At 40.3% G+C, this 15,765-nt stretch overlaps 2 protein-coding genes across 3 annotated transcripts; one reads left to right on the forward strand and one right to left on the reverse strand.

Annotated features, from left to right (window-relative positions):
- Window positions 1-2,392: 2,392 nt before the first annotated feature.
- Window positions 2,393-9,554, reverse strand: tmem81 (transmembrane protein 81). 2 transcript variants are annotated; one of them, XM_008404287.3, is made up of 6 exons: window positions 9,460-9,554; window positions 8,377-8,600; window positions 7,462-7,625; window positions 7,139-7,254; window positions 5,901-6,094; window positions 2,393-2,545 (listed from the first exon to the last, which is right to left on the reverse strand). In XM_008404287.3, exons 1-6 carry the CDS (start codon window positions 9,527-9,529, stop codon window positions 2,414-2,416), a joined length of 900 nt encoding a protein of 299 aa, XP_008402509.2. In that variant the 5' UTR covers window positions 9,530-9,554; the 3' UTR covers window positions 2,393-2,413. The 2 variants fall into 2 exon arrangements, with proteins under 2 accessions (XP_008402509.2, XP_008402510.2); XM_008404288.3 differs by having other exon boundaries at window positions 2,393-2,520; window positions 9,460-9,553.
- A 1,722-nt stretch (window positions 9,555-11,276) lies between these two features.
- On the forward strand, window positions 11,277-15,765 carry LOC103461903 (ras-related protein Rab-29). The gene is made up of 5 exons (XM_008404289.3): window positions 11,277-11,503; window positions 12,357-12,428; window positions 12,524-12,705; window positions 14,004-14,125; window positions 14,529-15,765. The coding sequence occupies exons 1-5, from the start codon at window positions 11,386-11,388 to the stop codon at window positions 14,653-14,655; spliced, it is 621 nt and encodes a 206-aa protein (XP_008402511.1). The 5' UTR covers window positions 11,277-11,385; the 3' UTR covers window positions 14,656-15,765.

A 15,765-nucleotide genomic window follows, 5' to 3' on the forward strand; every position in this document is an offset into this window, starting at 1 on the left:
GCTTACTGAAAGTCTAACATATGATCTCCTCTGTATTATCCAAAATGCTTTCAAACAGCAACATTTCCGTGTGTGTGGCATCATGTGTGTTTTAATGCTGCAGTGAAACGCTGATTAAACTGCCCTGGAAAGCGATTACATCTGCCAAAGTGGTGTTTTTAACTAAACACACAAAGGGAAACGGCGTTGTTCAGGGATGAGCTCGGCGACTTCCACGAGAAAATAAATGAATTATGATGAGCATATATTCATAATTGCATTGCTGTTATTTCCCTGGAGTCGCTCCTCCCAAAATAACTCAAACCGATGAGTCTGTCGCCGTAATCGCCTCTTAATCTCCCTCCCTGTTTAGGTCTGGAACCGCTGGGATGATGTTGACTTTCACCTTGTCTGGGCATGGCGACCTGTTGCCTCTTTGTCATCTTAATGAATGAAAAAGTTCCAGATTTGCTCGGCTCAAGGTGGCAGCATGTTGGAGTCTTTCTTTTAACTTTACTTCCTCCATTTCAGGCAGAAAATGTGTGTTTTTTGCACCATTGTCCTCTCTACTTTAGGATGCTGAGCAGCTGGAAGGATTATAGCTGATACTTTCTTTGCTTTTGGGAATTTGTTATGATGACGCATAACCATAGCAACAAGGTGGTTTACAACCAGGAGCAGCTGATTACCATCACAAAAACTGAAATAATACCTGAACTGAAGACGCAAAACCCAGATGAGTTGAAAAGGAGGTGCAGTGATTGCAGAGGAGAGAAAGAAGGAGGAAGTTCAGACTCTGTCCTCCAACAATCATGATGAGCAACGGGAGTTCGCTGGCTAACAGGCTGGATGAACTCCAAGCCCTAAGCACGACTCAGCCAGGGCTTTTAAATGAAGCATTATGTGTTTTACTGAGACATGCTGGCGGATCATATCCGCTCCTCTCTCTGCCAGGCTTCCTGACAGAGATTTAAAGAGTGAGAAAAGAAAAGGAGGTGGATTAGCAGTGCTTACCAACAACAGATGGTGTCATCCAGGACACGTTACGGGGAAGTGTCGTCTCTGCAGCCCAGATATTAAACTCCTGGCAGCCAGTTTCCGTCCCCATTATTTACCAAGAGAGTTCACCGCTGTAGTTTTGGCAACTGCTCACATTCCAGCCTCAGCTGTTTCCCACAATGCATCTGATGTCATCAGTTCAATGGTTGCTAAGCTGCAAGCACAACACCCTGATGGCTTGGTGGCAATATCTGAGACCTCGATTATAAATGTGGTGTACGCACAAAACCTTTCCACACAAAGGTTGTGATGTATAAAAAATCTAACTGATTTTTTTATATCAGTTAGATATAAAAAATATTAACAGCAATAATTTGGGTTATTTAGAAGAAATGTTACATTTTTCAAATCAGTTTCAAGCTAAATATTTCACTTGCTAGCTAAACATTTAAATATTAGCTTGCCAAAAAATTTGTTAACAAGCTAAATGTTTAGTTGGTAACTTGCTAACTAAGTATCCAGGTCAAACCTAAATATTTAACTTGCTAATAAAGTATTTATAGGTCAGACTTTCAACTTGCTGGCTAAATATTTAATTTGGAACCAAATGTTTAGTTAGTTTACGTAATATTTAGCTTAGCATTAGGTTTCTTGTATTAGCCGTTTATGGTTGAATGTGGTCGCATTGAGGGCAGAACATGGAGCTTTTATTAAAGGTTGAGGTGCTGCTGTGATTTATAAAGGAAAAACCGCACTTGGTTTTATGAATCCTGATATTTTTGCACTTTTGGGTGTGCATGTACTTTCCCTCCAGATGATGATCATCCACGTCAGTTTTAGTTTCATTACAATAATTCAGAGTTTTGTTCCTGAGGGCATTTGCGAACCGTACTCTGGCTTTATGTTGTTTTTGGAGGAATGGCCTCTTCCTCTCTGATTGGCTCTTTCACTGTGGATAATGAAACTCCAATCAGCATCTTCACAAGGCCTTTTGCTCTTTTTCTGGGATTAATCTGACATCTTTTTAATACATACAGTCATGAAACGTTTCTCCTGCATGTGACTTCTTCAAGAGTTTTAAACAGTCTTGAACGTGTGGAGCGTCTCTTCCTGGTCTGCCTGCTGTGTTGCATAAGTCCATTAAGGAGCCCCATGTTGTGCTTTTCTGTATTCTCCTCTTTATTAACTTGGTTCCTTTGTGGCAGCTGGATCACGCTGAGCCGTACCGTCATGATGTGGGAGGTGATAATTGATCTGCGTTGTCACGCTTCACTCAGGACTTTCCTGTTAGCCAACGCTGCCATCTGGTGGAGAAGAATATGGCCGCAGTGATTACACACCTGTACACCTGCAGCCTTTTTAATATTTTACCTGATATAATAAAACTGCGCTGCTCATCCATACACAGAAATGATTGTGTTTTGGAAATGTAGTTTTATTTTACAATATATTTTTCTAACTGCGTCATCTCTGTCTTTCTTTCGTGTTTCTGTCGTCTGCAGCATACTCTCTTGTAGAGGAATATCAGTCCAGTACAGAAGCCTGTCACGAAGAAACAAATCACCACCTGCGTTTTAGACAAACACAACAAAGCCTGTTGAGTCAATAACCTAACAATCAACAATCTAAACCACCTTCAAAACTCTCCCTCACTCCTTTAAGATGCTGAGCTCTCTAGCTTTAGATCCATTTTTATCTCTTCTTCACTCTCTAAACCAAACTGCAGGTATCTTAACTATATTTGGACTCTACAGCTGTCGGTCCAGATCAGCTCCTTCGGGTCTGCATGTCTCCCTCTCTGTGTCAAAATTTAGTCTAAATTGTCTTCAATGCAGCTGGAAAAATAGAGATAGAGCGTCTTCCAGAATTGCTGGAAATCATTTTAAAGATCCATCCATTTTCTTTACACCCTTGTCCCTCAGAGGGGTCAGGAGGTGCTGGTGCCCATCTCCAGCTAACGTTCCGGGCGAGAGGCGGGGTCACCCTGGACAGGTCGCAGGGCAACACAGAGACACACAACCATGCACACACACACTCACACCTAGGGGCAATTTGGAAAGGCCAATTAACCTGACAGTCATGTTTTTGGACTGTGGGAGGAAACCGGAGTACCTGGAGAAAACCCACCATGCACAGGGAGAACATGGAGACTCCATGCAGAAAGACCGGGGCCGGGAATTGAACCCAGAACCTTCTTGCCGCAAGGCAACAGCTCTACCAACTGCACCACTGTGCAGTTGGTAGAGCTGTTGCCAACTGCACAGTGGCGCAGTTGGCACAGTGGCGCAGTTGGCGCCACTGTGCCAACTGCGCAGTGTTGGCGCAGTGTTTTTAGCATATGTTCTAAAAACATATGCTAAGATAAAAAAAGTTCATCAAGACAAAGACAAGAACAGTAGAATCTTTCCCCAGTAGCAAATCACCCACAGCCACTATAGCTTCTCTTTAGGTGGGGTCCCCCCACCCCCTCAGCAGTCTGGGGCCATTGTGCTCTTTAACATCATTTTAAAGATGTTAAAGCAAATAAACCCTAAATAAATTCAGATTTTATGGCAGTTGCATAATCAGAGACAGAGATTTCTCTGTCTCTGATTATGCAACTTCTATAACTTTCCTCAGTGAATGTAATTCACTGAGGAAATGTAATTTTCCTTAAACATCATTGGTGCTACTACTATCCTGTACAACTCCCAATACTTAGTCTTCTTCTTAGTCTAATTCATGTTTTACTGCAGAAGTACTAAGTACTTGTTCTCTTCTCTACATATCACCTCTCAGATTAAAGTCTGGTGAATCAGATCCACACTGAAGCTTGATTTTGTTTCTGGTGAGCCAGTCCTGCTGAAAGACCCATTTTCAAATTTCATCTTACATTTTCTTGATACTTTAGAGGTTTTGATTCTATTCGGGATCTTTAACCATCTCACTGCCTTGTCTGAGAGCAAAATACATTTATATCACAGTTCCAAATGTTCGACATCTTCAATTATTGCCCTGATTGCCAATTATGGGAAATTGAGGTTGTTAGTTTGCTTGTTTCATTTTGAACATTACACTGCAAAAACATAAAATCATACCAGGTAATTTTGGTCTAGTTTCTAGTGCAAACTTGAAATAATGCAAACCTAACTAAAAAGTTTCTGTTCAGCATGAAATAGAGGATTGTTTTAAGTAAACAATTCCTTAATATTGATGAAAACGTTCACGTTCCATTGGCAGATTATTTAAGACATTTTTCCCATGTTATAATTTAATTTATCTGCCAATTGAGCAAGAAAGTTTTCATCAATATGAAAACAATTGTTTACTTAAAACAAGCTTCTATAACTTGCTTAAAAGTTGCTTTTAAGTTAGTTTGTTTTATTTTAAGTGTAATAAGATATTTGCGGGCTGCACAGTGGCGCAGTTGGTAGAGCTGCTGCCTTGCAGCAAGAAGGTTCTGGGTTCGATTCCCGGCCCCGGTCTTTCTGCATGGAGTCTCCATGTTCTCCCTGTGCATGGTGGGTTTTCTCCAGGTACTCCGGTTTCCTCCCACAGTCCAAAAACATGACTGTCAGGTTAATTGGCCTCTCTAAATTGCCCCTAGGCATTAGCTGGAGAGGAACCAGCAACCCTCCCAACACCACTGAGGGACAAGGGTGTAAAGAAAATGGATGGGAGATATTTGCACTATAAACTAGACTAAAATTACTTGGTAAGGTTTTGTGTTTTTACAGTGTATCACATACATGAATGATGCAACATGTTTCTTGTTTTTCCCATTTTAGTGATGAAGCAAAACGGACCAGTTTAAGTCATGGATTAATAATTATTCCTGTACACAAAAGAAGAAACTATTCATACATTTAGAAATGATTCAGTTTAATGCGTTTACAGAAATTTTGGGGGATATTTTGTACAGGATTAATGACGGTGTTTCTACCAGACATGTCCAGGTTGTGCTTTGCTTCTTATTTCATTAGATGTGAGCATCAATAAAAAGTTTCCTCACAGCTGCTGTAATCCCTCTGCAGTCTCTGCCTAAACACTCGGCCCCATTTAGAAAAATGCTCTCTCTGCCCCGCAGCCATGCAGGCAGGACACATGATGGGTCATTGATCATGTTCAGTCCTCAGGGTTTGGGCTGAACAAAGGAAATCACGCCTCTATTATGCTGCAGGGTTTCGTCGAGCCGCTGGCCTCGACGTCTCGGTGTAAGACGACGTTTGGTCTCATTTCAGTGGGAGGAGCAGCGATTCCCTGAAACGCTGACACGGCAGGAGTGAGAGGATCGACTGACCCTCGTGTCCTGGCTACATTTACCTGAGCAACTTTTTTGAATACATGTACTTCTACAAGTATTTTTACTACACCGTACTTTTTACTTTTACTTGAGTGAAATTTCTGGATTCTCGACCCACTGAATGAAAAATGTTTTGACCAAATATTCACCTGCAGCTTTTGTTGAAGTTTCAACAGTTTTTTACTAAAATAAACTAATTTGTAAAAATTTTCTTTTGCCGGATTTTGTTATGTATATGAATTATTGTCCTTTTTGTATTTAAAATACCAATATTTCTACTTATTTTTGTCCATCTGATTGTGTATTTTGAAGAAAGAATCACACATAATTGTGCACTAAATATCTTTGCTCTCAATAAATTGACATTTTTCAAGTACTTTTACGATTGTCTTCTGGAAATATTGTTTCTTTACTCCAAATCTTATTGTCATATTATGAATTTATTCTTGTAATTTAAAAAAAAAAATGTTTCAGTCTGACCCTAATACTCCATTCTAGACAGGAGACAGAAGCATTTATAGGTGCCTAACAATTTTAAGAAACAAGATGGTGACATAAGTAAACTTTCGTCTCTGGTATTAATTCAGTCACAGGGTTTGTGAGGTTTTGACAAGGAAACCAAAGTCAAAGCAAACCGTACAGCGTAGAGGAGAATCCTCCCGGCGGCCATCTGCAGCCCGCCGCTGGCTTCAGCTCCTCTTCCTGCCACGTCCCACTGCATCAGAGAGCTTTGGTAGTCCAGGTTGACGACCCCCGCCGGTAAAACACGGATGCCCCAGTAAACCGTCTTCTTTCTGCGATAGTTGGCGTCCTGGATGTCACAGCGGTACGTTCCTGGAAACAAGTGGACAGGATTTGCTTTATTATTGTTTATCACATGACTGTAAATTCGCTGGGCTGCACAGTGGCGCAGTTGGTAGAGCTGTTGCCTTGCAGCAAGAAGGTTCTGGGTTCGATTCCTGTCCCTGGTCTTTCTGCATGGAGTTTGCATGTTCTCCCTGTGCATGCGTGGGTTTTCGCCGGGTACTCCGGTTTCCTCCCACAGTCCAAAAACATGACTGTCAGGTTAATTGGCCTCTCCAAATTGCCCCTAGGTGTGAGTGTGTGTGTGCATGGTTGTGTGTCCTGTGTGTCTCTGTGTTGCCCTGCGACAGACTGGCGACCTGTCCAGGGTGACCCCGCCTCTCGCCCGAAACGTTGGCTGGAGATGGGCACCAGCACCCCTCCCGACCCCACTGAGGGAAAAAGGGTGCAAGAAAATGGATGGATGTAAATTCGCTGTTGGTTCTTCTGTGCACAGACACAAAAGCTGAGAGTTGAGCGTTTTCCGCGTTTCCTCTCCCCCGATGGTTTTCTTGAGATTATGTTTTTTTTGTTTTTTTCCAAGATAAAACACACCAAGACGATTGGTGTGTTTCAAACCTGAATCTATCCTAATGCGTGCCATTTTGGTGTCTCGAGATTCACTTGACAAAATTATTGGGAAATTAACTTTTCTCAAGAAAACCATAGAGGAAAAGTATATTTGAAAAAGGGAATTTAAGTTGTTATCCTGAGAAAACGTGAATATCTAATTTCTTGAAATAATGAATTGATGTAATTATCTTAAGAAAACCACGGGGAAATTCATTTGTTTTCTCAACAAAATGGAAATTTAAGTCTTTATCTCAAGAAAAGTGTTGGGAAATTAATTTGTTTTCTCAGGAAAAGAGGAATTTAAGTCTTTATCTCAAGAAAACCATTGGAAAATTAATGTATTGCAAGAAAATGGGAATTTAAATGGTTTTCTAAAGAAAACAAGTGGAAAATGAATTTGTCATCTCAGGAAAACAGGAAATGAAGTCGTTACCTCTAGAAAACCATCCCAGGTGTGTTTACCTGCATCCTTCTCTCTGACTGGGTCCAGAACCACTCGATGCAGATCAGGGGCCTTCCAGCGATCAAACAGAGAATCGTCCGAGCTGATGACTCCTCGAGCGTAGCGCCACGAAACCCTGAGGGACACCAGAACATCCATTCAGAAACCCGACCTCACCTCACCTTTCCTGTTTGAAACATTTAGCAGAATAACAGAAAACTCCAAGCAATTTGCAAATTACAAATGAATAATACTGATATAAACTTCAGATATATAATCACATTGCTTTTGAGTTTTTCCCTTTGAGCTGAAAGTGACTTGCTGATGAAGACGCAGTGTTCACCTCCAGGAGAACGCTCCCATGGCCGCCATGACTTCTCCCAAACAGTCGATCTCCACGCGCTGTCCAGAGGTCACGGTCATGGTCTTCAGTCCACACTGCCACGACTCCACACACTGCACTTGTTGGCTCCTGCACGTCTTTGATATGCTGGACTTACTGGCGTCCTGACAGGAGTAATAATGATTCTGATGAATGCACAGCTTTGTTTCATCTGTTGGGTTTTTTAATAGATGTGATGTGCATCAGTCGTTCATCTGGGACACAATAAGTCCAGCTTGAGCAACAAGCTGTCATTTTAGAATTTGCTCTTAGTTACACAAAAACCAGCAAAGTTAATGAAAGCAGAACTATAAAATTATTCTTTGACGGGTCTTTATTTTTCTTGGCAGAGCTTTGATGGTAATTATACCAAAATATGTGAGTGTTTAAATTGCTGATCAAAGTGATTCCAGACACTCAGTATTAGTCCAATTCCAGCCATTTGTAACCTATCAATGTTTTATTCCTAAACTGATTTCTGATCCGGGCTGCACAGTGGCGGAGTTGGTAGAGCTGTTGCCTTGCAGCAAGAAGGTTCTGGGTTCGATTCCCGACCCCGGTCTTTCTGCATGTAGTCTCCATGTTCTCCCTGTGCATGGTGGGTTTTCTCCGGGTACTCCGGTTTCCTCCCACAGTCCAAAAACATGACTGTCAGGTTAATTGGCCTCTCCAAATTGCCCCTAGGTGTGTGTGAGTGTGTGTGTGCATGGTTGTGTGTCTCTGTGTTGCCCTGTGACAGACTGGCGACCTGTCCAGGGTGACCCCGCCTCTCGCCCAGAACGTTAGCTGGAGAGGAGCCAGCACCTCCTGACCCCACGGAGGGACAAGGGTGTAAAGAAAATGGATGGATGGATTTCTGATCCATTTCACTGATACCTTTTCTTCTGTCTTTACTCTCTCTTCCATCGCGGTCTTGCCGTCCTTTAGCAAACACAGAGTTTGTGTTTTGACCCCCAGGCCACAGGTCACGCTGCAGGGGGAGCTCTCAGTGATGACCTCCAGAGGGACTTTGTCCTCCTCCTCCATGTCAACAGGAAGAAGAAGGTGCAAGAGGAGCAGGAAGTGGAGGGAAACGGCGCTAACATGCATTCTGAAAAACTCTTTAAAAAATGAAAACAATGGGAGATGACTCTGAATAACGCAACATGATGACAAATCGATTTTCACTTTATGCCGATTTGCAAATCGCTTCTTGACACTATGGATGACGTGGCTGAAAAATATTTTAAATCAGTCTATATTTATAATACTCAATTAACTTGTAGTTTTAAATGTGAAATAGTACCAAATTGGTGGCGTGACCTTTCCTGTTTTATCCAGACTTCACTTCACGCTGTTCTTTTTTATTTTTCAGCAGCTATGAGGAGGGGCGGTGAAACCTGAAACTACTGCTGCGTTAGTTTCTCAACTAGCTGTTGCTAGGTAACCAAAAGAGTTAGTTAGTTGATGTCTGCAGCCTTTCCTCTGCCTACATCCCCCAGAATGCTGTGCAGCTCTAGAAGGGAGTTCAGTGAAACCAACTATTGGTCACCTGTCTATAACGATATATATTGTGTCTAATTTATTGCCCACCCTGACATACAAAAATATATCTATGTTTATGTTCACACTGCAGCCTGAAGGGACTTAAATTAGATTTTTAAATCTTAAATTAGACCTGCATCTGATCTTTTCATGACAGTCTGAACAACACAGATCAGATTTTTCTGAATGGGTTCCAGGCTACTTGATATCCGATATGTGCCTGATTGGCAATGATTTCGGTAACTAACTCGTCCAAAACAGAGAAATTTTCATTTTATTTATTTATTTATTTTATTTTTTTGTAAGGTAAAACATTTTTTTTTTTTTAAAGTCCATGAACATATTTCAATAACTGAAAATAGAAATATTAGGAAAAGTTCTTTTAACTTTCTCAAAGTCTAACTGAAGCTGCCAAAGAAGTTAAAATGCACTTACCTTCACCATGAAGCCAAAAAGAAATAAAGACATTTTCAATTAAAAGCTGCATTTTTTTCAACTTTGCCATGGAAACAGCCAGTCCAGAATGCGGATGCTGCCTTGGTGTCGCATCATTCTAATATTTTCTTGAAAAATAGGATAAAATATGCATTCAAAAGTTGAGTACGTTGCTTTGCCATTGTTGTTTACGTCACAAAAACTACATTTTAATCCACCCATAAGAGGAGTCATGTTGCAGTTCGGCCACTAGATGGCACACGAGCACAGAAAAACACGACGAAACTGCTGCACTTAAATGCTTTAAGATAAAATCATAAATTATGAAATACAGAACCGGAATCATTTTATATTTATTTACTGAATTTAACCAAAGAAATGATGACATAAAATAAGCACAAAAAAAACTCAAATCTCCGTCTTGACTGGATAAAAATGTTAAAAATTAAACTTATTTAAGACTGTGAATCTAGATTTTAAGTTAATAAAAAAAAAAAAAATGATAGTGTGTTTTACATCTTTAAAAACAAATTAAGAGATGATTTAATAAATAAATTAACTGTTAAAATTCTCAGTATTTTCATCTAATTTTTATTTTTGCTATTTATTGATGAATTTGGATTAAATTACATGTAATTATTAGTTATTTTGAACACACCCGTCTCTTTATGAACATTTACCCACTCCAAGCTTTATAAAGACTTGGTTTAACCTTAAAGTGATGACTATTTGTGTCTAAAATAAGCCTGTGGCTCCTGTTAATTAGGCAAAACGGGACAAAATTATTTAACTGACTAACGTACAACTTTCAACTTTTTCCAGGTGATGGAGCACCGGAATAAGAGCTGGTGCTCCAGCACCACCTAGTGTCTATTATGTGTTAATCGCAGTGCAGCACAGAGTCAGTGACCTGATGTGAGACTGCGTGAGGAACGCACAGCGCATGAAAGCCAGATTAAAATCCAGGATAAACTCTTAATTTCTCCACATTTCTTAGAAAGGTACAGTTACCTCTGTATCATATCAGAACAAAAAATAAAACCAACCAGTGCTTGCTGTCAATGAAGAGGGCTTTCTTAGAAAAACTACAAGAATATCTCAGCTTCCCTCTCTGTCCTCTATCACTAGTATCAGCATTGCAACTACACACACACACACACTCACACAGAGGCGTGTGGTGTTCACCACATACTGGGTTTGCTGATTTGCCAAATAAGCCGCCGTTCTTGGCTTCCAAACAGATTCCAGCCCCCTGCTGAGTCATCCTCCTGAATCACTTTGTGAGAGGTTTTCCTGTTTGTGCGCATCGTCGTGTCTTGGCTCTCTTCCCATCAGCAGATGGAGTACTCCGCAGAACTTATAAATAACTGTTTTAGGACACAACCAGACCCAAATGGTGTCTTTATATGTGGTCCAGCTTGAAAAACAAAAGCTGTGCTTTTTACTGAAACTGTTTGCACTTTGTCAATCGAATCAAACGGAAGGCGGCATCCATGAGCCTCTGGGGTATGTGGGTGTTTTAACGCCCTCATTTTCATGCAGTTTTCTCACAATCTGCATGTCTTTCTGCCACCAACCTGAATGAGCAGTGAAACCGATGTGAGTACATATATCTATGTGAACAAGCAATAATTTGTATGGAACACCAAGAGGGCCAAAAAGACTTGAAATTTCATGCATCTTTCATACACAAAGTACGCTGTTAAGATGTTGAGAAAAGAAATCACCTGATCTTCAATTCTCTTTGCATCCTTATTGTGTTTCCTGCAGCTCCAGTGGTCCTTCGAACTTTGGAGATTATTAACTCATACACGCGCACAGCACAAAACCTTTATGCGCTTATTAAATCCCATTTCCTGTTTGAACTTTGGGATATGGCACCTTCCAGCTGCAGAGTCCCTCTGGTTCGCTTTCTGAGCAAACAAAATGAAAGAGCACCTGCTGAAAATACTGATTATAGGAGATGGAAACGTTGGGAAGTCTTCATTTGTGTGTCGCTATGTCAGTGGACAGTTCAGCAGAACGTACAAAATGACCGTAGGAGGTAAGCAAAATGGTTTTTAACAATCATAGTTTGTCAGGCTCTTCATCTGGGCTGACTTGTGTGTTTAATGTTTAACATGTCAAATACTGATGTTTCACAAAGACAGATTTAGTTTTGATTTTCTTTTTTCAAAGATTGTGTGTTGCCAGTTGCTTGTATTCAGTGTCTAAGCCAGGAAAACAGAGGACAGAGTCAAAAATTAAAGCTCTTGATTTAAAAACTCCTGCTTTTCCATGGTCATGAAATATGGATCTTCATCAAAAGAACAAGATTCTGAATAAAAGCAGAACAATTAAGCTTTAGGAACAGAGCCATCATTCCTCCATTTAAAATGAGTCTGTTAAGGTGGTTTAAAGGTTTGGAGCATCAGTTTCCAATCACATCTCAATAGGAGAAAACTCAGGAAAGACCCAGAATTTATCAGACAAACCATTCAACCTTTCTGGACTGTACAGACAAGCATTACAGCTACTGAAAAAAAATCTGACTTCTTTCTCAGAATTATGACTTCAATGTTTTGAGATCAAAAGTCAGAATTCTGAGAAAAAAGTCAGATATTATTTTAGTTTTTCATCTTCTGAGCTCAAAAGTCATAATTCTTTTTTTAAATATTTTTTTTTCCGATGGCCCCAATCCTCTTCCATTCGCTCACGCTCATGTTGGGCTCTCCAGAATTAAAGAAGAGCAGAATCATTTATTATTCCAATCATTCCCTTTGGGATCATTTAAGTATTTCTGAATTGAATGTGAATATCTGGGTAAATATAAACATAATAAATATGTTTATGGTGCTTTATGAACTTGAGTTTTTCTCAAACTGTGTTCCTAATGTGAGTTTTGTTTACTTCTGTAGTGGATTTCTCTGTTAAGACGCTGCACTGGTCTGACAAAGAAAAGGTCAGAGTTCAACTTTGGGACGTTGCAGGTATGAAACATTAGTTCAAAGGGAACTACAGGTCTATGCATAAGCATAAATTGATCACTGAAATGTGCATGAATGTTGTCTGCCCTTCCTTCCAGGCCAGGAGCGTTTCATCTCCATGACCAGAGTTTATTATAAAGGGGCGATGGGCTGCGTGTTGATGTTTGATGTCACAAACTCATCAAGCTTCCTCAAGTGTCGCCAGTGGAAACAGGACCTGGACAGCAAGGCCATGCTGCCCAATGGAAGCTCCATCCCATGCATCCTGCTGGCAAACAAGGCGAGTCGGTTAATTTAGCCAATACATGATGCACTAGGAGAGCTTAGCGCTGCTGAGTTACCATCGTCCTCATCTTTTTAGAAAGAGCCACATGAGAAATTTGAGATGGTGCACATGTAAGCGTGTTTTCACACCTCGATTTGATTGGGGATCAAAATTCCCACATTTCTTACATTTTCAGCTCATGCGACTCGCTTTAATGCTGCACAGTGTCAAACAATCCGAACTAACTGAAAAACCTATTCACCTCCTCGCCTGTGGGGGCGCTGCACCAAGAATCACTGAAGGAAATGACACCAAGACCAGGCCAAACTTCCTTCTCCACAAAATGAAAACAGAAATGGAGTAGCCTTAAATGTTTGTCTCCTGTAAAGAAAAAACACAAGCTTTTTCTCCCTGTAGTGCAAGACTTGCACATTTATTTTGGCTGTGTCGACCCAGAATGCCTTGCGCTGTATTTGACTTCCTGCTTTGGAGAAGTGTCCGGTTCACTTGCATCCATGCATTCATTCACGTCAACCGAACCAAGATCGAGGTGTTAGGCAGACTAGAGTTTGCTATTTTTTTTGGTGAGTTCGTTTGCGCATTCACACTTCCCCAAACGAACCGGACTTTCTAGACAAGCAAGAGTTCGATTAAAGCGGACTAAACAGGGTTGATGTGAATGCACCCAGTCATGTTGTTTCCAGATCCCTGTATTAAATACATTCCAGTGAGTTAGTTGCAGAAGATTAGATATGAAGGACAGGGAAGCAAAATAAAAAATTATTACAAGAAGCAAAAGTGCAGGAATGAAACATACAGTTGGAGCCAGATTTTTACAGTCATTCTATGAAATATGACGTTTTTTCTCAGTGTTTGGTATTAAATCAGGTTACACGTTTCCTATTTTGGGTAATTCAAGATCCACCCACCTGTTTTCTACACCTGTGGTGACTCTGAAAGACAGACAGGAATGCCAATGTTTTACCAAGATCCCAAACATTTGCAGTGTTGATGGATTAACACAGATAAATACTTTGTTGATTAAATATTTAATATGGAGCTAAATATTTAGCCTGCAATATAAAAATTCAGTTTGTCAACTAAGTATTTAGTTTGGAGTTCCATATTTTTGCTTGCTAACTAAATATATACCTGTCAGTGTAAATATTAAGCATGTTCAGTCCATTCTGAGAGTGTTAGGACATTTATGTTTAGTTTTTTTGTACATGTTCACCAGTGCTGATCTGCAGGAGCGTTCTGTGTTTTCCTAAATGTCTTTTTTTGTCTCTGCTGCTGTCTCTGCTCCCCCACAGAGTGACCTGTCTGACTGGGCCGTCCCAGCAGACGGCATCGAGTCGTTCTGCAAGGCCAATGGCTTCTTCACATGGATGGCAACTTCAGTCAAAGACAACAAGAACATCGACGAGGCAATGAGGTAACAGAGCATGTCCAGAGCTTACATGGTGCAACACGGCAACTACCAGGACGACACGTAAATCCCATCAGTCTGATGGGGCGGCGCCATGTTTGATTAAGATGCTAATCTATGGAACTACATGTAAAATGTTCACCTTCAGTCATAAAAATAGGATTTGTTTTCCTTCCTTCCTGTCTTCCTTTATTTTTTCTGTCTCCTTCCTTGTTTTCTTTGTTCCTTTCTGTCTTCCTTTATCTTTTTTATGTGTATCCTTCATTCTGTCCTTCCTTTTTTGTTCTTTCTCTTCTGTCTGTCTTTCTGTGTGTCGGAGACACTGAAGGTTTTAAACGTCGTTCCTCTCGTTGACGCCAGCTGCTCGTTTCTCTTCCCGTCCTTGTTTTGCGTCTCTGCTGTGTTTCAGGAAGCTGGTGGAGGAGATTCTGTCCAGTCAGTCCAGTTTGGATCCACTGCAGCCCAAAACCGAAGATGCTGCTCACTCAGAGCAGGAGCCGCAGCTCAGCAACAGTGCAGGGAAGAGTTGCTGCTGAGGCAACAAAGATAGTTGTGAATCCCATTTGTAATTCAGAGCACTTTATGTGGACACTACAGGTTATTTTTTTAAGTGTAGATTGTTCTTGGAAGCATGCATATGTCACAAATTGCATGCCAAATATTCACTTTACTCACCAACTCTGCAGCTGAGATGTTTTTTAAGTGTATTTGAAAACTGCACTTTACAAAAACTCACACCCAAACCGCTCATCATAAAAAATACATTTTCACTTGAGTGAATAAAACTTGATTTTGTTTAAAGTTTGGTAACACTCAATTAAAGTCAAACTAGTGTTGACTTTAATTGACTTAACTTTTTTTAAGTAAGGTCATCCTGTCAAGTTTTAGAGTGTTTCTAATGTGTCCTGCTCAACAATGAATGTTTTCTTTTATAACTTAAAATAATCATATTTTCAGGTTATCACAGACCAAACAGCAGAAGCGAAAGGAGCAGAGGAAGTGGCTGTGAATAATATTTGGTTGGGAAGGCCTGTAGGTGTGGATGAAAGTGCTTCTCCTCCGACACGCTGACTCATTCAGACGCATGACGTCCGCGCGCTAAAACCAGGCGTGTGCGGATCCGCTCTGCTCGCCAGTAAGGCGAACGATGAGTAGGTGTTGTTGGGTGTTTGAGAGTCTGCATCACACAGGCACATGGATATTCATGTGCCTTAGAGAAGCGTGACTTGCAGTATTGGATTTTTATTTTTTTATTTTGCAGAGAAAGTGTTCATTCATGTTTCACAGAGGAAAAAAGAGGATTTTACTGATTTTATTAAGATTAGAACCCCGTGGAAGTATAAAAAGTTTAATCTGAATGGTGCATATATTTACTGATTATTATATTTATTATAATCAGTGCCAAAGATGAATTTCCGGTCACACTAAAATGGACCAAACCAGTTTTAACACTGACTCTGACAGACATGAAGTTAAATCTGTTATGTATTTATATATTGACCAACATATTTAATGTATATTAATGATTTTGATGACAAAATATAATTTTTGTAGCTGTTTTTATTTTTGTGTTTTTATAACCTAAAGCATTTTGAACAACTTTGCTGCTGAAATGTGCATTAAAAATAAACTTGATTTATTGATTG

Source organism: Poecilia reticulata, chromosome 7 (genome assembly GCF_904066995.2).
Source record: "Poecilia reticulata chromosome 7, P_reticulata-male-v2, whole genome shotgun sequence".
Classification (NCBI taxonomy): domain Eukaryota; kingdom Metazoa; phylum Chordata; class Actinopteri; order Cyprinodontiformes; family Poeciliidae; genus Poecilia; species Poecilia reticulata.

Excerpts from the sequence above, each read along its gene's own strand:
- tmem81 (XM_008404287.3), bottom strand. The coding sequence starts at position 9,529 with ATGGCAAAGTTGAAAAAAATGCAGCTTTTAATTGAAAATGTCTTTATT. Across the intron at positions 7,255-7,461 it reads ATGGGAGCGTTCTCCTGGAG|GGTTTCGTGGCGCTACGCTC; the intron begins GTGAACACTGCG and ends GGTGTCCCTCAG. Across the intron at positions 2,546-5,900 it reads GGAGGATTCTCCTCTACGCT|GTGGTGATTTGTTTCTTCGT; the intron begins GTACGGTTTGCT and ends TCTAAAACGCAG.
- LOC103461903 (XM_008404289.3), top strand. The coding sequence starts at position 11,386 with ATGAAAGAGCACCTGCTGAAAATACTGATTATAGGAGATGGAAACGTT. Across the intron at positions 12,429-12,523 it reads TCAACTTTGGGACGTTGCAG|GCCAGGAGCGTTTCATCTCC; the intron begins GTATGAAACATT and ends CCTTCCTTCCAG. Across the intron at positions 14,126-14,528 it reads AACATCGACGAGGCAATGAG|GAAGCTGGTGGAGGAGATTC; the intron begins GTAACAGAGCAT and ends GCTGTGTTTCAG.